The 19,441-nt window shown below is 63.7% G+C and overlaps 2 protein-coding genes across 11 annotated transcripts in view; both read right to left on the bottom strand.

Moving 5' to 3' along the window:
• Positions 1–478: 478 nt before the first annotated feature.
• NKX6-3 (NK6 homeobox 3) lies at positions 479–7,178 on the bottom strand. The gene is made up of 3 exons (XM_012777417.3): positions 6,190–7,178; positions 4,448–4,617; positions 479–726 (listed from the first exon to the last, which is right to left on the bottom strand). The coding sequence occupies exons 1-3, from the start codon at positions 6,572–6,574 to the stop codon at positions 487–489; spliced, it is 795 nt and encodes a 264-aa protein (XP_012632871.1). The 5' UTR covers positions 6,575–7,178; the 3' UTR covers positions 479–486.
• A 3,097-nt stretch (positions 7,179–10,275) lies between these two features.
• Positions 10,276–19,441, bottom strand: part of ANK1 (ankyrin 1) — a 215,596-nt gene continuing 206,430 nt past the window's right edge. For 6 of the 10 annotated variants that reach the window (XM_075997373.1, XM_075997380.1, XM_075997374.1 and 3 more), the window contains 3 exons: positions 17,441–17,581; positions 17,090–17,224; positions 10,276–11,283 (listed from right to left, as the gene is read on the bottom strand). In XM_075997373.1, coding sequence (XP_075853488.1) covers positions 17,126–17,224; positions 17,441–17,581 — 240 coding nt within the window. In that variant the 3' untranslated portion in view covers positions 10,276–11,283; positions 17,090–17,125. The remainder of the gene's footprint in view (positions 11,284–17,089; positions 17,225–17,440; positions 17,582–19,441) is intronic. The other 4 variants (XM_075997376.1, XM_075997381.1, XM_075997375.1 and 1 more) reach the window with 3 other exon arrangements.

Here is a 19,441-nt window from a genome sequence, read left to right as displayed (position 1 = left end):
CTGTCCCTGCCTGGGCACCAAAGACGCCCGGGCGGGTGGCTCTCAGGTGCAGCCGCTCTGCCTTGCCCTCCTGGCGCCCTCCCCTTCCCAGCCCGGCGAGTTCCTGTGTCTTCCTGTCCCCGCCAGGGGTTTCCCGGCTGGGGGCTGCGACCCGTGAGCTGGCTGTCCGGGTTCCTTCTTCACCTGGCCTCCCGCTTGCCGCCCTCCCACCTGGGCTCCAGCCCCCGCACGTGGGCCACTCTGAGGAGGTACCGGGCACCAGTCCTGCGGTCCGTGCAGCCAGGTCACACCTAGCCCGGCCGTCTCAGCGTCCCATGCACGGGGGCTCCGCGGAGGCGCCAGGCGGCAGAGGAGCCCCCGGGCCTCAGCGGTGTCTGTGTCTGCCCCTCTGCCCGCCCCCCGCTGGGCTGGCGCCGCCCCGTGCTGCTCCTCCTCCTCCTCCTCCTCCTCCTCCCCCTCCTCCTCCTCGCGGCGCGGGCTGGCGGCTCACGCGCTGTGCGCGCCCAGGCCGAGCACGGAGAAGGCGGCGCGGTGCTTGCGGAGCAGCAGGCGGATCTTCTCGTCGTCCGAGTCGGGGTCCAGCGGCTTGTTGTACTCGTCGTCCTCGTTCTCCGAGGTGGCGCGGTCCCCGCCCGCCCCCGCGCCTCCAGGGCCCCGCGGCGTGGAGGACGAGGGCTCCAGGGCGCTTTTCTTCCGCCACTTGGTCCTCCGGTTCTGGAACCACACCTGGCGAGGGAGAGACAGAGGGTCGCACGCAGGCACGTGCGCGCACACGTGCACCCGCACAGCAGGCATGCGTGCTCACACACGCGCACACGTACACTTGCACACCGCAGGCACAAATGTACGCACACGGGTACACATGCACACACACGCACACGCACGTGCATGCGCACAGCAGGCATACATGCACACATACACACACCTGCACACGGGTATACATACATGCACACACATAGCAGGCCCACATGCACACACATGTTCACACACAGGTACACTTGCACACAGCAGGCACAAATGTACACACACGCACACAGGCACACATGCACACACATACATGTACACACGCACATACATGCACACACATGTACACACAGAGACATGCACACACGTGCACACAGGTACACTTGCACACAGCAGGCACAAATGCACACATGCGTAGACAGGTACACATGCATACACACACATGTGCACACACATGTGCACACACGTGCACACAGGTACACTCGCACACAGCAGGCACAAATGTACACACACACGCACACATGCACACACATGTACACACAGGCACACATACGGGCACACATGCACACACACAGCAGACACAAATGTACACACACGTGCACACATGCACATGCATGTACACACAGGCACACACACGGCCACACATGCACACTCGCACACAGCAGGCACAGGGCATGTTGAGAGTGACTCCACTGGGAGGCGGGAACGGGAACCCTGGTTTCTGCGGTAAAATGACTGGCTCAGCAACAGTAGACTGCAAGGACCCTACGCTCCTCGGGAGGAGGCAATGAAATAAAATACAGACACAGTGAGTGGAGTCCTCCAGCCCCCTCACCCTCCTGCGGCCGCCTTCCTCCTCACTGCCACCTGGCACTTGGGTAGAAGGTGCTGGGACGCCGGGTGGCAGAGGTCGGCCCGGCTGGGTGGCACCAGCAGGTGCGTGCCAGTCGTCCCTCCTCTTTGGGCTTCACAGACCCTCACTGAGCATCATAGACCCTTCTCTAGAAAACAGCACCGTCGTCGCCCGGGGCAGCGCCCAGGGGGCCCCGAGGGAGCCTCGCAGCACTCGTCCTGCTCGGGGCCACGGGCTTGCGCCCAGGGGGCTGGATGGTGGCCCCCTGCAGACACCAGGCCCCTAGGCAGAGCCCAGGCCCAGGGTCCCGCCCCGCCCCGGCACCTCCTCAAACCTGGCTCCATGCCAGGGCGGGCAGTTCCGCACAGCCCCGCCCAGAGTCCCCTGGGAGAGGCCCAGTGGCAGAGCGGGCAGTGTGCGAAGCAGAGACAGGTTTCCCAGGCCTGTCTAGGAGGCACTCTGGGCTCCTGCGGTGTGGATCCAAGAGCTCGACACCTCCCTTCCCCACCCGGGCACGGGCTGCAGGGCTGCAGACACCCGGGAGCCTGTCTGGTCCCCGAGAGCAGCAGGAGGAGACGCTGCCTTCCTTTTAAAGACAGGAAGACTGAGCCCAGCGCCTTGTGGCTCAAGGATCCAGCCTGAATTCAGTTCTACTCTGGCCCAGAAGCTGCTGTCAGTCCTTGGAATTTCTGGCCATGTCATGTTGCTGGGAGTTGGGGGAAAGGCATGAGGTTGGAGTCCCACACATCTGGGGTGGAGTCCCTCACATCTGGGTGGAGTCCTTCACATCTGGGGTGGAGTCCCTCACATCTGGGTGGAGTCCCTCACATCTGGGGTGGAGTCCCTCACATCTGGGGTGGAGTCCCACACATCTGGGTGGAGTCCCTCACATCTGGGTGGAGTCTCACACATCTGGGGTGGAGTCCCTCACATATGGGGTGGAGTCCCTCACATCTGGGGTGGAGTCCCTCACATCTGGGTGGAGTCCTTCACATCTGGGGTGGAGTCCCTCACATCTGAGTGGAGTCCCTCACATCTGGGGTGGAGTCCCACACATCTGGGTGGAGTCCCTCACATCTGGGTGGAGTCTCACACATCTGGGGTGGAGTCCCTCACATATGGGGTGGAGTCCCTCACATCTGGGGTGGAGTCCCTCACATCTGGGGTGGAGTCCCACACATCTGGGTGGAGTCCCTCACATCTGGGGTGGAGTCCCTTACATCTGGGTGGAGTCCCACACATCTGGGTGGAGTCCCTCACATCTGGGGTGGAGTCCCTTACATCTGGGTGGAGTCCCACACATCTGGGTGGAGTCCCACACATCTGGGTGGAGTCCCTCACATCTGGGGTGGAGTCCCACACATCTGGGGTGGAGTCCCTCACATCTGGGTGGAGTCCCTCACATCTGGGTGGAGTCCCACACATCTGGGGTGGAGTCCCTCACATCTGGGTGGAGTCCCACACATCTGGGGTGGAGTCCCTCACATCTGGGTGGAGTCCCACACATCTGGGGTGGAGTCCCTCACATCTGGGTGGAGTCCCACACATCTGGGGTGGAGTCCCTCACATCTGGGTGGAGTCCCTCACATCTGGGTGGAGTCCCACACATCTGGGGTGGAGTCCCTCACATCTGGGTGGAGTCCCACACATCTGGGGTGGAGTCCCTCACATCTGGGTGGAGTCCCTCACATCTGGGTGGAGTCCCACACATCTGGGGTGGAGTCCCACACATCTGGGTGGAGTCCCTCACATCTGGGTGGAGTCCCACACATCTGGGGTGGAGTCCCTCACATCTGGGGTGGAGTCTCTCACATCTGGGTGGAGTCCCTCACATCTGGGTGGAGTCCCACACATCTGGGGTGGAGTCCCTCACATCTGGGTGGAGTCCCTCACATCTGGGTGGAGTCCCACACATCTGGGTGGAGTCCCACACATCTGGGGTGGAGTCCCACACATCTGGGTGGAGTCCCTCACATCTGGGTGGAGTCCCACACATCTGGGGTGGAGTCCCTCACATCTGGGGTGGAGTCTCTCACATCTGGGTGGAGTCCCTCACATCTGGGTGGAGTCCCTCACATCTGGGTGGAGTCCCTCACATCTGGGTGGAGTCCCTCACATCTGGGTGGAGTCCCACACATCTGGGTGGAGTCCCACACATCTGGGGTGGAGTCCCACACATCGGGGTGGAGTCCCACACATCTGGGGTGGAGTCCCACACATCTGGGTGGAGTCCCTCACATCTGGGTGGAGTCCCTCACATCTGGGTGGAGTCCCTCACATCTGGGTGGAGTCCCTCACATCTGGGTGGAGTCCCACACATCTGGGTGGAGTCCCACACATCTGGGGTGGAGTCCCACACATCTGGGTGGAGTCCCACACATCTGGGGTGGAGTCCCTCACATCTGGGTGGAGTCCCACACATCTGGGTGGAGTCCCTCACATCTGGGTGGAGTCCCTCACATCTGGGTGGAGTCCCACACATCTGGGTAGAGTCCCTCACATCTGGGTGGAGTCCCTCACATCTGGGTGGAGTCCCACACATCTGGGTGGAGTCCCAACCCGCCCTCAGCACCTGGCCTGCTTGACCGTCACCTGTGCAATGGTGACAACGGCCACCCAGGGTGCTGAGGATGAAAAGACACCCTGCGTATAAGGCTCTCAGGGCCGGCTCAGTAACGGCAGCCTTGCTTTTTGCCGTGGCAAATTATTGCAGGTGCAGGGTGAGCTGGGCAGCTGGGACGGCCTCCCCCCCAGGAGCCGGGAGAGCCCGGCTGTCCCCCTCCACGCCGCGGCGTCCTGTCCCGCAGGCCCCTCCCGGCCAGGCAGGCGCCTTCTCCCGCACACACTCACCTTGACCTGCGACTCGGTCATGCCCAGGGAGTACGCCAGCCGCGCCCTCTCAGGGCCGGCCAAGTACTTGGTCTGCTCGAAGGTTTTCTCCAGGGCGAAGATCTGGTGCCCCGTGAAGGTGGGCCGGGTGTGCTTCTTCTTGTGGATGCTGTCGCCCAGGGGGTCTGGGGCTGGCGGGGGAGGGAGGTGCGTGTTAGCGGGAGGCGTGGGGCCCAGGACTGCGCACTGCCTGCAAGGGGCCAGCCTGGCCCTGCCTCTCCCGCCCGTGGGGAAGGGACTGAGCTGCCAGGGTGTCGTGACACCTTTCCCCTGAGCTGCCTTCCGGACACTCAGACAACAGCAACTTTGCCCTTGGTGGTGTCTGGGTGGGCGGCCGCCCCGGTGCCTACGGGCTCGAGACTGTGTGTGAGGTTCTCACTGCTCACGGATGCTGCCTTCCCCCGAGGGGACGCAGGAGCTTGCTCTCTGTGCCCTCTTCAGGTCACCTCTACCTACAGTCATGGCCCCCAGGGCCACTTCCTTGCCCCTGGACCCTGCCTTCCCAGGTCTCCAGGAAAACCAGGGAAGAGCAAGCCTCCAGCTCCAGGTCGCCACTTCCCTTTGTTGCCAGGCCTGGAAGTCCTGGCTTCACCAGGACTTTATGTGGCTTTACCAACACTGGGAGTCCGGGCAGGGAGGCCGGAGTTCCCCAGCCCGGCCGGGGCAGGCTGCCCGGGGAGGAGCTGCAGGCAGCGGGCTCAGGGCAAGCAGAGTCCTCGAGTGCTTGCTGCAGTCTGATAGCTCAAGTGACAGGCGAGGAAACTGAGGCACAGAGAGTGGAAGAGACCTCCCTAGAGACCGTCTTCCTCCCTGTGCATTAATTCAGCCGCTTTCTTAGCCGGGCTCCTGGTGTGCACCCGCATTAGCGACCGACTGAAAGTGGGAGGGTGTGCAGAGGGGGTGGAGGGGCGAGATGGAGGTAAGAGAGGGCCAGCTTGAGGCTTGCAGCACCACAAAACCAGGCTATAGGTTCCCAAGAGGGGGTGCTTAACCCCTGCCGGAACTCCCGGGTTTCTGGTTGAGCGAGGGTGACCGCCAGGCAGCGCAGTGGCGCGGGGGCAGGTGGGCTCTGGGGGTTTGCTCGGCCGCCCCGACCCCCCGCCGCAGTGGGGAGCCCAGAGATCAGACAGACGCGGAGGCTTCCTCCAGCCCTGCCCCCACCCGACCTGGGCAGGGCCTCGGTGGCCCTGGCATGGCTCCGGAGGCTGCTCTCACCCCCCTGCCTCCCAGGTGAGCCTCACCTGTCTGTGCACATCCCGCCACCTCCTCCAGACCCCTGGCTGGCAGGCGGGACCTGGAAGGGGCTGGGTGTGCCCTGCCTCCCTGGACGGGGCCAGGGCTCTTTGGGAAGCGGAGGCCGGCCAGGTTTCCTCACAGGAAGGAAGCATTGGCCGGCTCCGGGTGGAGGAGTGGCGCCCGGGCTCGGGCAGGAGCAGTGAGGTCAGCCGCCGGCTGGGCCTGCACAGGACAGCTGTGGGCGCCCAAGTGCCCCATGAGGGCAGCCGAGGTGGCACCTGCGTCCAAGCACAGCTGGGCAGGAATGGGGGCAGGGTGGAGTTCCACCCCGAGCCGCATGGCGGACGTGAGTGCGGGTGTCTGAGCGGGGCTGTCTGATGGCGGCCAAGGGCAGGGCCCCCTCCCGGCCCCTGCGCCCGGCGCGGGCGTGCTTGTGCGTGGTGGCCCAGGGGCTGCCCGGTACTCACTGTTGCTGCACTGCCGCCCGGCGCGCCAGTCCTGGCCCGGGTCCGCCCAGCAGTTCCGGGTCCGGGTGGGGAACTCGTTCCCAGCCTTGGAAAAATTCCCCACCTGGGGGCCGTAGTAGACCCCCTGGGAGCCGAGTCCGCCGAAGCCAGCAGCCACGTGGGGGTAGCTGGAGAGGAGGCTGCTGTTCGGGGTGGCCACTGGCCTGCTCAGGATGTCCGTGATCCCGTGGGGGGTCCCGGCGGCCAGCTGGGGGCCCAGCCCGGCGGGGCTGAGCTTGTAGAACGAGTTCTGCACGGAGTACTGGCACACCGGGGCCTTCATCTCCGAGAACTGAGCCAGTGGTGTGTTGTTCAGCAGGAAGGTCCCCTGCAGGTTGGACTCCATGATCCCCGGGTCAGGGGGACGGAAGGTGAGAGGCCCCGGCCCAGGCCCCTAAAGCCCGAGACCCCACGCCCTGGCCCAGAACCTCATGGCAGGATGGCAGGGTCAGGACCGCCTGTCCCCCCCGCGGTATGCGGCTGCCCAGGCCGGGGACCTGCGGGTCAGCTGCTCGGAAGTCAGGTGCTCCCGGCAGGTGGGAGCCGCCCAAGGCCTCCGCTCCCCGCCCTGCCCTGGCCTGGCCAGGGGGGCTCCCACACCTCAGCTCAGACCCCCGTTCTGCCTCTGGGTCTGGGGGCCCTCCATGAGAAGTTTTCCGCCCAGAGAAGGCACAGTTTCCCTGATAAAGATCGGGCCCATTAGAATACGGCCCCACACTGGCTGAGCCGCCGCAGCCAGGCCGCCATTGGCTGCGCACGGGCTCGCATTGGCTTTTCCTAGACAAATTGCACTTTGAAAGATTGACTGTAAAATCAGCCAGGCTGTGTGTGTGTGTGAGAGAGAGAGAGAGAGAGAGATTAGTTAGAGAGAGAGAGAGAGAGAAATTAGTTCCAGAAGCGCTGCTCGTCAAAAGGTCCACCTGCTTCCAAATCCAAGTCCAGCTTCTAGGGAAAGGTGAGTGTCGCCCCCCCCCCCTCCAGGAGGCTCCCGAGGCAGCTGGAAGTCCTAGCTCTGCAGCTGCTCCCCTGAAAAAGAGGAGGCCGGGCTCAGAGGTCACTGTCCCGAGCCGCTCCGGCCCCTTTATGTGCACACGCCCACGCCGGGCAGGAGGGCCGGCTGGCTGCCTTCCCCCGTGCTGCTGGGGAAGGTGAGGGGGAGCTGGGCGGCACCTGCTTTCTGGGGGGCTGGGGCCACAGGCTACCTGGGGAGCCTGCTGGGCGGGCAGCCAGCGCCAGGGCTGGGCAGTGGGCAGCTCTGATGGTGGCGCGGTGTACACCTTCCCACCCAGTGAGCCTGCCCGCTCCCCCACTGCTGGGCAGCCCGCCCTGAGCTCCCCGTCGGGGTCCCTCCCGTATTTCTGCCTCTGCCGGAGCAATGGCTGCATTCTGTCTGGCTTGGGGCCTGGGGCTGAAGCTCTGGTGGCCCCAGAGGGCCACCCTCTGCCGGGCGGCTTGGTTGGGACTCAGTTATATGTTTGATGCATGGGACTGGATTGAATCACAGAGAACCCCCCCCCACTTTTTTTCCCCTAATGAATCTTTATAAAGCACAGGGCTCTACTGAGGCAATGCCTCATTTTACAAACAGGGAAACTGAGGCACAAAGGAGTCCGAGCCCAATTTCCAAGTACTTGGGTTATTTTTATGTTGAGCAGCATTCTTTCCTGGAGTTTTTCTTTAGAAATGGAAACCAGCATGCCACTGGGCTGAATGAGCAAAAATGTTGGGGCAAATAGTGACTGTCGGACAGATGGACTTCTGTCCCCCCCCCCTGGCCCCCCGGCCCCCCCAGGTGGCCCCAAAGCCCTTCCTGCCCAGGCCTCAGCTCTGCAGGCTGGCGCTGCCAGCTCTCACCAGCATGGGCTGCGCTTAGGCAGGTGCAGCAGAGGGGCTGTGTTTCGCCGCCTTCTCTTTGGCTACCGAGCCCAAGAGCTCTCCTGGGGCCTCGGGCTCAGGGAGGTCTCCTCTGCACGCAGACACAGCTCCGCCCCGCTCTCTGGAGAATGGCGATTTTAGGTTCATGCAAGGAGGCCCTCACAAAGGGTGGGACACGATTTTTTGCAAGTTGGGCTTAAAAACAAGAAAAAAAAAAAAGCTGCTTCTTCATCTGAGCTGGCTGTGCTACCGGGCTGTGCTTCACAACCACCTGGGGGCTTAACTCTGACTCCCAGTGTGGCCACCATATCCCACCCAGGTAGCTGTGATTCTGAACCTGCGTTTTAAAAAGCCCCCCCACCCCCACCCCGGGCCATTGGGCAGTGTCTGGCCCACCGGCCGGAGTGGCCTTGCAGACTCCGAGAAAGGTGCCTGCTGGGAAGGGGGCTGAGGGTCCTCTGGGGACCTTGGGACTGTGACTCGGTCACCCCTCGTGATGAGGATTTACAAGGCAGAAAAGCTCTGGCCAGCCACTTGCTTCTTAAGTAACGCCACACCTGACGAAGGTGCTGGTGTCTGGGAACCCCAGGATGACAAACCGGCGTGACTTTTGCAATCGCTAAATCCGTTCCCCCGTCTGACAGGTGCGGAAACTGACGCTGCCTTGGTGACTAGCCTTGCAAGAAGTGACAGGAAAGCGGCCGTTTTCTCTCTATAGAAAGAGCAAGGTTTTTTGTTTTGTTTTTTTCTACTTTTCCTTGCTTTTCAACCTCAAACTTGCGTTCTAAGGAGCAAGTTCTTGAACTTCGAATGGCACTGAATGCAGGGGCTGGATGCCTTCGCAGGGAGTGTTGGGGGGTCCCCCTCACTGCATGAACTGGGGTGGGGGGCCCTGGCCAAGTACCCTGGTGGCCCGTGGGGGCCCCTCCCCAACCCCCAACGTCCCCCCATCCCATGGTAGCCGGCAGGGGGGACAGGAATCTGCTCTGCCACCTCTCTGGGGGCTTCTCCTAGGGTGGGTGGTCCTGACTGAGGGGCTGCCCGGCCCCCCAGGAGGAGGCCCCCCTCCCCGCTGACAGATTGCACCCCCAGCCCAGCTCTGCCCCTCAAGCCCCCCCAGACGAGCAGGAAGGAGAGACGGAGCCCGGCGCCGAGTCAATTTCTTTATTAACCTTGACACTGGTTCGGCTGGTGTAGGGGGAACGGTCTACACATCGGAGTGGGGGGTTCTCTCCCGCTAACAGGGCGTGTGGGAGAGGCAAGAAAAGGCTCGTTTTTCATCACAATTAAAAAAATCAAGGTAATCTCAAAACTTCTAAAAAGCGTCTAAGGTGCAGACTGCAGCATTCTCTAGGCGTGGCGTGGCCCCCAGCAGCTCCTACTAGCGGGCGGGGTGCAGCCAGGCAGCCAAGCCGGGCGGAGCCCAAGCGGCCGGGGCGGGCGTGCGGGGAGCGGGAGGCCGGCCCTGCGCCCGCCGCCCTCCGTGCCCGCCGCGCCCGCCCGTGGCCGCGCGGCCCTCCTGCGGGCGGCCCCCGGCGGCGGGCGCGGACGCCGCGGGCACCTGCCGTCCCTGCGCGGCGCGGAGGCAGGGGCGCCGGGCGGGCGTCTGTGCTACTTGGAAGGGTTCAAGCGCCCGAGGACGAGCGCGCGCGCGGGCGCCCTGGGGCGCGGGAAGAGCCGCCTCTCTCCTGGCGGATTGTGCTGATTCGGGCCTCCCCGGCCGGCCGGAGGCTCTAGTGGACGTTAAGGCTCTTCCCCGCTGGCACCCAGGCGAGGAACGGCCGGCGGTCTCCTCCCTGCCTGCACCGGGGCCTGGCCTGGGGGCCCTTCCTAGCCCTGGGTCTCCCGGTGGCCAGCGGGCGGTCCCGGCTCTGCTCCCACCCGCCCTGGTCGCAGGGGCCCCTTGCCCCGCCTCTCCCAGGGGCGCCAGGGCGCACGCAGGCGCCCAGGCTGTGCAGCCTAGACCCTGTGCGGGCACCAAGACCCCCAGCCTGCGGGCTGCCTGGACTTAGAGCACCAAGTTGGCTCTGGGGGACTCGGGCGGTCCTGACGCTGCGCACTCGCCCTGCTCCCTTCCTTCCTGCTGCACGGAAAGGCCCCGGCTCCTTCTCGGCAGCGGGGGAGTGCCAGGAGCCGGGCTGCTAGTGCTCTGCACATACTGAAGTGTGTCTATTGGTTTGCATAGTATTTATTGTTTCTCGTATACACAAGGCTGATACTGCACAGGTTACACTGTGAACACGGACTATGATATATGCTCGGGGATGGAGGAAACCTCGCCGTCTCTACTGAACATGCTGGTGCGTCCCCGGACGGCCGCCGCCAGCGCCCGCCTGAGCAAGGAGACCCCTCGGGTGAGGCACTGGCCCCCTCTAGCCCTAAAGCAAGCCTGGGGTCCTCGCCCCAGTGCACGAGGAACCCCGAATGCACCCTAAAGGTAATAATGGTTTTCCACTGGAAGATGATGAATGCTGAAATTGGCAGAGACACAACATAAAAAAAAAAAAAAATTTCCGGTTTATCCATAGGAGATTCTACACAGCTTCGATGTCACGGCAAAAATCCGTGTGTGCCGAGCAGAGGGAGGGGAGAGGTGCGTGCGAGCGTGTCCCGAATGTCACGCGGGGTGTGCTGGGAGCGGCGTCCACCGGGGAGTGGAGGGGCTGTCACACGGAACGGCCACGCGGGACGGGAGGCTGGCGGGTGGGGACAGGGGACTGAGGCGTGGACAACTGATTTCATGCCTAGTTCTCTTTTCTTCCCCCCCCCAGGAAGCCCACACAGATTCCTGACAGATGAAGTTGAAAAAACGGTACCCTGTACGAAGTCAAAATCAAAACAATTAAAAAAAAAAAAACCCGAAAAACAAAAACCATCCCCAGCCATAGAAAAGCCCTTATTCGCTTTTGTGCCCCACGCGCTCCCGCTGGCTTCTCTCTCTCTCTCCCCTCCTCGCCGCGCCCGTCCTGCGTCCCCTGTTGTCACTAGAGGCGGGATTGAAGCCTGTAGGTCATGCGTGTACAGTCAGTCGCTCATGCGGACGGGGACCGAAGGAAGTCCCTCACGGAGGTCATGCCGGCAGCCTAGAGGGACAGGTGTGCTGCTTCCGTCACCTGGGGCCGCTCTCCTGGTGTGCATGGCGGAGTGGCGCAGTCAGGGCTTGGGTGTCGAGGTGTGGCCCTGAGGGACACAGGAGACAAGAGCACTCAGAACGCGCCGGGCGACTCCCGGCAGAACCCCAGACGCAGGGTTGGAGCTGGCGGCAGAGGGAGATGGTGCAGGAAAAGCAGTCTCCCCGGCGGGCCAGGCGCTGCGGCTTGTGGCACCTGCAGGCCCCCCTCCCCCAGCTCCCCTGCCCGCGTGGCGGCCCGGGCAGAAATCCCTAGTGCCTGTCCCTGCCCTAAGGAAGGGCCATCTCAGGAGCAGGGCCGGGCCGAGGAAGGGCTTGGCGAGGCAGCGGCGCCCCTCGCTTCCTCAGCTCGGTCCTGCCAGCGTGCTCTGAGCTCTGCTGTGCGCCAGCCCTGGACCCTCCAGGGGTGACAGCGCCCCTCGGTTCTGGTCCCCGGCTCCTCCTGTCAGGCGCCTCTGGCTCCCCTCCCCATGCCCTACGGACAGACGGATGGACGGATGGACGGCCTCTGCCGCGGCGGGGGTGGACAGCGGCTGCGCTCCCCACTCGGCTCTGCCCAAGGAGCACGTCCACCTTCTGCAGCTGCAACCCACAGCGGGACACTCTCCTGCCTCCAGCTGGGCTGAAACCCCCCCGCTTACAAGACCAGCCCCTCAAGTTCTGTCTGCAGGGGCCTCGGGTGATGGGGCAGGAGCTGCTTCAGCAAGGAGGTGCTGATGGCCTCCTGGGTTGGGTGGGAAGTGGCGGGGGGGGGGCACAGGAGCTCGTTTGGAGGCAGGGCTGTCCCCAGAGGTGAAGCCCTCTTGGGTCCTCCAGGGACAGGCCTGGGGAGGGGTGGCAGAGGTCGTGACCCAGGAGGACGCAGCTTTCCAGGGGCTCTCCGGGGACAGGAGGGTGCCGGGCTCCTAGCCAGGGCTGCTGTAAGCTGTAGGACCAGGAACTGAAGCTGTTACCAGCGGGACGAGCCATCCCGACAGGGAGGCCGTCCCTCCTCATGGCTGTCTCCTTCAAGCCCTGCCCTCTGTCAGGGCCGCCTTCCACTCTGCTGTGTGTGACGTCCCACCGCCACCCTGGACACCCCGCTGCACCCTGGGAGCTCCCCTTTCCCACCACTGCCTTTTGTTTAAAGACAGCAGAGTCGGGGGGGGGGTGTGACACGAACTCTGGAGCCCGAGGGCCTGGGTCAAACCCTGTGCCACCTGACCTTGGCCAAGGAACTTACCCGTTCCGTGACTCAGTTTTCTCTGCTGCGAGGGGAGGGCAAAAATAGCACACGCCTCATTGCTAGTTGTGATGTTTAACCGAACTAAACACACAGAGTGTGTAGGACAGGGCACGGCACGTGAACGGGAACGATTCATTCCTGGGCTCTCGGAAGTGCTACTGTCTCCCCGTGTCTGTCCCTGTCACGCCTGCATCTTTCCGGGGCTGGACCGTACACGCTCCGAGCCATGCACAGCCTCCGGGTGCTCCCCCCGGTGCCCAGCCCGAGCCAAGCACTCCTCGATTAAAAGGGCCACTCTGGGACCTTGAGCCTCGCACGGACAGGCCACCGTCTCCCACCTGCTCTGCTGCCCGGGCACGGAGCGGAAGAGAAAGCTCAAACCCTAGCGATCACCCTGGAGGGACAGCTCCGTCACGTCTGGGGACACTGAGACCCGAGGGAGTGTCGTGGGGCAGGCAGGCTCCCTGGGGACTCCTGTGCTTCGTGGTGGCTCTTCCCTGGGCCCCCTCTGAGAAAGGGCTCAGCCTTTAAACGCTCAGGAACTCTTGGTGGCCGGGCTGGCCGGGTTGCCCTGCTCGGTTCCTCTCTCTCCACTGTCACGCCTGTTCCCACCCTGCCGGCGCTCCGGCTCTCCCCCCCCCAGCTCCGATGCCTGCAGGGAGGCTGGGGACAGGGGTCGACTCAGCCCCACGCAGAGCAGCACCTGGCATCTCCGCCCCTCCCGCGGACACGACGGGCTCGTTTGGAAACGGACTCAAACCGCCCGTCGTCAGGGTGAGCGCAAGTCTTGTGGCCGCGGTGCCGCAGGGACAGGGTGAGCGCAAGTCTGGCCGCGGTGCTGCAGGGACAGGGTGAGCGCAAGTCTGGCCGCGGTGCTGCAGGGACAGGGTGAGCGCAAGTCTGGCCGCGGTGCTGCAGGGACAGGGTGAGCGCAAGTCTGGCCGCGGTGTTGCAGGGACGGCCCCCCTTACAAAGGAAAGCAGGACGAGCAGCAGCGTTTCAACTCGCAGCTGGCCAGAGCGTCCCGGAGGGCCTGCCCAGGCTGGGCGTGGTGCAGGGGCCGCGGGGTGGCCTGCCCCCCGCCCTCCCGCCCGCCTCGCCACGCCTGCCCCTAGCCGCAACGACACTCGCACTCGCGCCCACAGCCTGGGCACAAGGCAGAGCCCACCGCCCGCTGCCGTGCGCCCCAACACGCAGCAGCTTTCCAGGCTCGGCCCGACGCCCTTCCCCATGCTGCCGTGACCCTGGGGTGACCCTGGGATCTGCAGAGCGGGAGGCCGGGCCGCCCGGGCGGGAGGTTCCACGTCCCCAAACAGACTAGACCCTCGTTCCCTCGGGCCAGGCCGCGTCTTAGACGGGAAGTCTCCAGCGGAGCCCCACCACTGCTGGAGCCCAGAGCGAGGCGGGCCGCCACCCTGCGCAGGAGCAGCACTGGGCGCCGAGTCTGCGGCAGAATCCCAGGTCTGGGCAGGGCCCGGCAGTCTGTGTTTCCACGGGACGTCCTCACGAGACTGCCAGGCAGGGATGCAGACGGCCCTTTGAGAGACGGCCTGGCCGGACTTCACCATCCACAGGGCCGTCACCAGGGCCGTCCCAGAAGGGGGAACATGGGGCGGGGGAGGGAACACGGCCGGCTGCCCGGCCACGTCACGAAGGAGCCCTGCGAGTGCCCGTGAGGCGCAGGACGCACGCTCCCATTCGCTGTCCACGGCAGCTCTCCCAGGTACCGCGCTCTTCCTTTTTGGAGACACAGCCTTGCTCTGCCACCCCAGCCAGAGTGCCGCGGCGTCAGCCCAGCTCACAGAAACCTCAGACTCTGGGCTCAGGGGATCCTCCTGCCTCAGCCTCCCGAGTAGCTGGGACTGCAGGCGTGCGCCACCACGCCCTGCTACTAAAATTTTTTCTGTTTTTAGTAGAGGCGGGGGTCTCGCTCTTGCTCAGGCTGGCCTCGAGCTCCTGACCTCAAGCGATCCTCTCGCCTCGGCCTCCCAGAGTGCTGGGATCACAGGTGTGAGCCACCGCGCCCGGCTGGCCATTATTCTTTTTACACTTTATTGAAGTGTAACACGCATCCGGGAGGGACTGTTTGCATCTTTCTTGGAGGAGGCGGAAGCTAAGGGCAGTTAAATGACTTGGGTGAGGTCACCCAACCTGGAAACAGGAGGAGGCAGGCCTTGAATCTAGACTCCCTAGCCTCACTCTCACTCTCGGAACACACAGTCCAGTCTCATTATTTGAGGTTATGTTCTAGAACGTCACCGTGAACACTGTATTAGTGAATGTGCAGCAGCTGCTCCTCAGACTCCTTTGAGCCTCTGGTCACAGTGTTTTTTATCAACCGATGAATACATAACTTTGCTTTATGTGTGTCCCCGTTTGACACACTTAACTGCCGTGCGAGTTGTATTTAACTCACGCTGCTTTTGAGTCTGGGGCCTTGTGAAGTGAAACCCTGCAGCTGGCTCATGAAAATCTTACTTGTTGATGATGTTCTTATTCTTACCATTAACATTGATAGCTTAATCCTAAAAACGTGAATTGTGTCGTATATGACTCACACGCAGACACTAAAAAAAAACTAATCAGAAAGGATCGTTTTGTTTTAAGAAAACACCATGGCCCCAGGGAAAGTTTTTTTCTAGTGTGGCCAGTCAGTGTGTCGAAGACACATTATTTAATATATCTGCTTGATTCATTAACGCCAACCTCTCCACCGCGGACACAACGCGTCCCTGAACCAAGCCGGCCTCACACGCCTATGCCCGCCCAAGGCGCAGCCTTCCTGCCTCAGCAACTCGCGACAGCACCGCAGCCCCCCTCGCGGCCACTTTACACAACCAACAAGACGCCAACTGGGAGCACAGAAATGCAGAAAGTTTCACCCTAAACAGACCACACAACACCTACTTACAGTCTCAGAGCTGGCGCTAGGAGGCAGACTGTCACCACCTTGTGCAAACCCAGCCCGGCATGTGCACGCTGGGCCTGTTTGTGTCTGTGAAGGACGGCGGGAGCCTGGTGATTGCTGGCTTTGGGGTCACAAATGAAGTTTAGCAACGAGGATCCACTACACATGATTGCGAGGGGGTGGGGTAAACGGGCCCCGAGAGGCTGCAGCCCTCACCCGCCTCTGCAGCCTCTGCCCCTGGCCGGGAGGGGACAGTGCTCACCCGCCCTTGCCGCTCCCTCCCAACCACATGCTCCCCCTGCCCTTCACTGGCAGACGGCCCAGCGCCGTGGCCTGGTCGCCAGTCACCTGCGGGGGCTTCAGCCACTCTGCAGATCACCTACAGCATGCCAACAAGATCCCACGTTCCCTCCTTCCCCCACAGCTGGCCTTGTGGGGTGCCCCCTCCCGTCCCGGGACGTCAGCAGAAACCCAGCTCAACACGCTCCCAAGCAAAGCTTCGGCTGCGGCCGTAAGAAAACAGGGCAGGACAGTGTCCCTTTTCTCTCCCCTCTCTGCCCTTTGAAATCCCTCTCTGCGTCTTGCGATTATTTCTAGGACCGTCGAAACCAGCAGCCCGGCGGACCGCTTGGCAGTGCCAGGGTTAACGCGGTGACCTCCTTAAGCTGCTGAGGAGTCAGGTCTAATTTTATCCTGTAACTGGATCCGCCAGTCCTCTTTTTGCCCAAGTGCTGAGATATATCAGGAAGCGCAGAGTCAGCACCTCGGTGGCTCGGAGGCAGAGGCCCTGCTTTCTGCCGAGCGTGCAAAGCCAGGGGCTGCTCTCGGTGGCGCCAGGGCGGGCCTGGGGTCTGACCAGCGGCAGCCTGGGTAGCACCGGCCGGGCCACGAGGCCTCCTGGCTCCCGCTCACTCCCGCCCCGACGCACCCTGTACTGAGCTGCCCCGAGCGGGGCAATACAGGGCCTCGGGGCAGCTCAGTACAGGACCCCTCAGGGGGGACAGGGTCAGAGCTGGCCGCCAGAGCCCCAGCCCTGCGCGGGCCTGCTGGGCGCCGTCCCCCACTGCGCCCTCACAGCCCTCCCTGGAGGCGCAGCACGGCACGCCCCGCACCTGGCCACACGGGCCCATGCTCACGCTCGACATGCACCGGGGCCCGGGCCCCAACACCCACGGCCCTCGACTTGCAGGGACGATGCCGTCCACCCCCGGGGCCAGTAACTTAGTCCTTTCCTAGAAAGCCGGGGAGCAATGCGTCTCACAAGGGGATCTAAGGCCGGGGCTGGTCTGGGCCGCGGTAGGGTTCGAGAGCCGGTCCAGCTCTGAGTCTTGGAGCTTTTCCTGGGCACAGACGTGGGACTGCCACTGTCTAGACAGACTCTTCCATCCTCTCCAAGGCCCTGCCCACACGCCCTCCTGCAGATCCCCACCGCCTGGTTTCCAAGGCACCATCCCCGGGCAATTTACAGGGTGCGATTACGCATCCAAAATCATCTTCTCAAAACTGCGTTTGTGCGCTCCCCGAGAACGGGACGTCCGTCACTGGCGCTGCCTTCCCAAGGAGGAAGTCGGGGCTCAGGGGCGCAGTTAGTAGGCCGGGAAGCGACAGCCCGAGCCTCCAGACCACACAGCAGGCTGCAGGGGGCCAGCCGAGGCAGCGGGCAGCGGGCGGCCGCTCTCCCGGGGACCAGGCCATGCAGGAAGGGCGGGGAGGGCGGCGTTACCTCCCGGGGGGCTACTCCAAGGAGAGAGGCTTGGGGTCACTGCTTCCCCCTTTTCAGGCTGGCCCGCTTCACTATCTGAGCCCCCTTCCTGCCCTCTGTGAGGTCCGGCTGCAGGCCGCTCCCTCTCAGCGCCACCTGGAGACGCAGCGGAGACAGAAGGCAGGACGGTCGCACGGACGGGCGGCGGGATGCAGGCAAAGACCGCGGGGAGGAGGCGGGAGACTGCCCGCCGCCAGGTAGGAGGGAGGCTCAAGGGAGAGCCTGAACAAGAGGTGAGGGGCGGGGGCACCGGGCAGAGCCCGGCAGCAGAGGCGGCGCTGGGGCAGCTCGGAGAGCACGGCCCCGCGGTACCTTGGCATGTTTCATAAAGTAATGGATATCGGCCTCCAGCTCACGGGGGTCCTCCGGGGGGGCCTGCACAATCACCTCCTCGTGCTCCAGGGTGTCGTCGGCATCGGAGGGGTCTATCTGTCGGACGACCTTGCGGGTGATCTGGAAAAGAGCGAGGGGGCGGGGCTGCTCAAACCATCATGACAGAGCTCGAGGACAGCCAGTCCCGGGCAGGGGGCCCGGGGGAGGCTGAGAACGAGAACGGGGCCGACCTTCCCCGCCGCTGTGCCCTATGGCGAAACCTCAGAGGGGCTGGGGCTTGCGGCGGGTTTCGCTTGGGGGCCCAGGCGTGGCTGCACCTCGGGCCCACCGCGCTTCCTTCTTCCCCGGGGGCGCTCGCAGTTTGTGCCGTTGCCCCCGTTCTACTCCCACCGGCTTGGGGGCAGGGGGCAGTTTCTGTCACCTACGGAAACTGGATTCTGCTCTCATCCAAATATTCGAGGAGCCCTTTCCTCTCTACCTGCCCAGCGCTTGGAGAGAGAGAGACAGTCCCCGCCGCACGCGGCGCAGGGGGAGGGATGCACGCGGGGTCTTGCCGTGGGGCGTGAGCGGCACCCTGCCGCACGTGAGACCCTCCCTGCTCCCTCGCCACGCTGCCCGAGGCTGGCGCGGTGCCTGGAGCCTGCATCAGCGCGACAGTGAGTCCCTGCACACTCTCTGTTGGGGGAGGCTCCTGGTGGGCCGGGGACAGCCACACCGCCCTCTCAACGCCGCGTGCAGGGGACAGCCACACGGCCCTCTCAACGCCGCGTGCAGGGGACGGTCACACGGCCCTCTCAACACTCTGTACAGGGGACAGTCACACGGCCCTCTCAACACCCTGTGCAGGGACAGCCACATGGCTCTCTCAACACCCTGTGCATGGACAGCCACACGGCCCTCTCAACACCCTGTGCAGGGGACAGTCACACGGCCCTCTCAACACCCTGTGCAGGGGACAGTCACACGGCCCTCTCAACGCCCTGTGCAGGGGACAGTCACACGGCCCTCTCAACACCCTGTGCAGGGGACAGTCACACGGCCCTCTCAACACCCTGTGCAGGGACAGTCACACGGCCCTCTCAACACCCTGTGCAGGGACAGTCACACGGCCCTCTCAACACCCTGTGCAGGGACAGTCACACGGCCCTCTCAACACCCTGTGCAGGGGACAGCCACACGGCCCTCTCAACACCCTGTGCAGGGACAGCCACACGGCCCTCTCAACACCCTGTGCAGGGGACAGCCACACGGCCCTCTCAACACCCTGTGCAGGGGACAGTCACACGGCCCTCTCAACACTCTGTGCAGGGACAGCCACACGGCCCTCTCAACACCGCGTGCAGGGGACAGTCACACGGCCCTCTCAACACTCTGTGCAGGGGACAGTCACACGGCCCTCTCAACACCCTGTGCAGGGACAGCCACACGGCCCTCTCAACACCCTGTGCAGGGACAGCCACACGGCCCTCTCAACACCCTGTGCAAGGGACAGCCACACGGCCCTCTCAACGCCCTGTGCAGGGACAGCCACACGGCCCTCTCAACACCCTGTGCAGGGACAGCCACACGGCCCTCTCAACACCCTGTGCAAGGGACAGCCACACGGCCCTCTCAACACCCTGTGCAGGGACAGTCACACGGCCCTCTCAACGCCGCGTGCAGGGGACGGTCACACGGCCCTCTCAACACTCTGTACAGGGGACAGTCACACGGCCCTCTCAACACCCTGTGCAGGGACAGCCACACGGCCCTCTCAACACCGCGTGCAGGGGACAGTCACACGGCCCTCTCAACACTCTGTGCAGGGGACAGTCACACGGCCCTCTCAACACCCTGTGCAGGGGACAGCCACACGTCCCTCTCAACACCCTGTGCAGGGGACAGTCACACGGCCCTCTCAACGCCCTGTGCAGGGACAGCCACACGGCCCTCTCAACACCCTGTGCAGGGACAGTCACACGGCCCTCTCAACACCCTGTG

This window comes from Microcebus murinus, chromosome 24 (genome assembly GCF_040939455.1).
Source record: "Microcebus murinus isolate Inina chromosome 24, M.murinus_Inina_mat1.0, whole genome shotgun sequence".
Taxonomy (NCBI): Eukaryota; Metazoa; Chordata; class Mammalia; order Primates; family Cheirogaleidae; genus Microcebus; species Microcebus murinus.
Note: the sequence above shows the minus strand (reverse complement) of the source record. Positions and strands in the feature narration are given on the sequence as shown.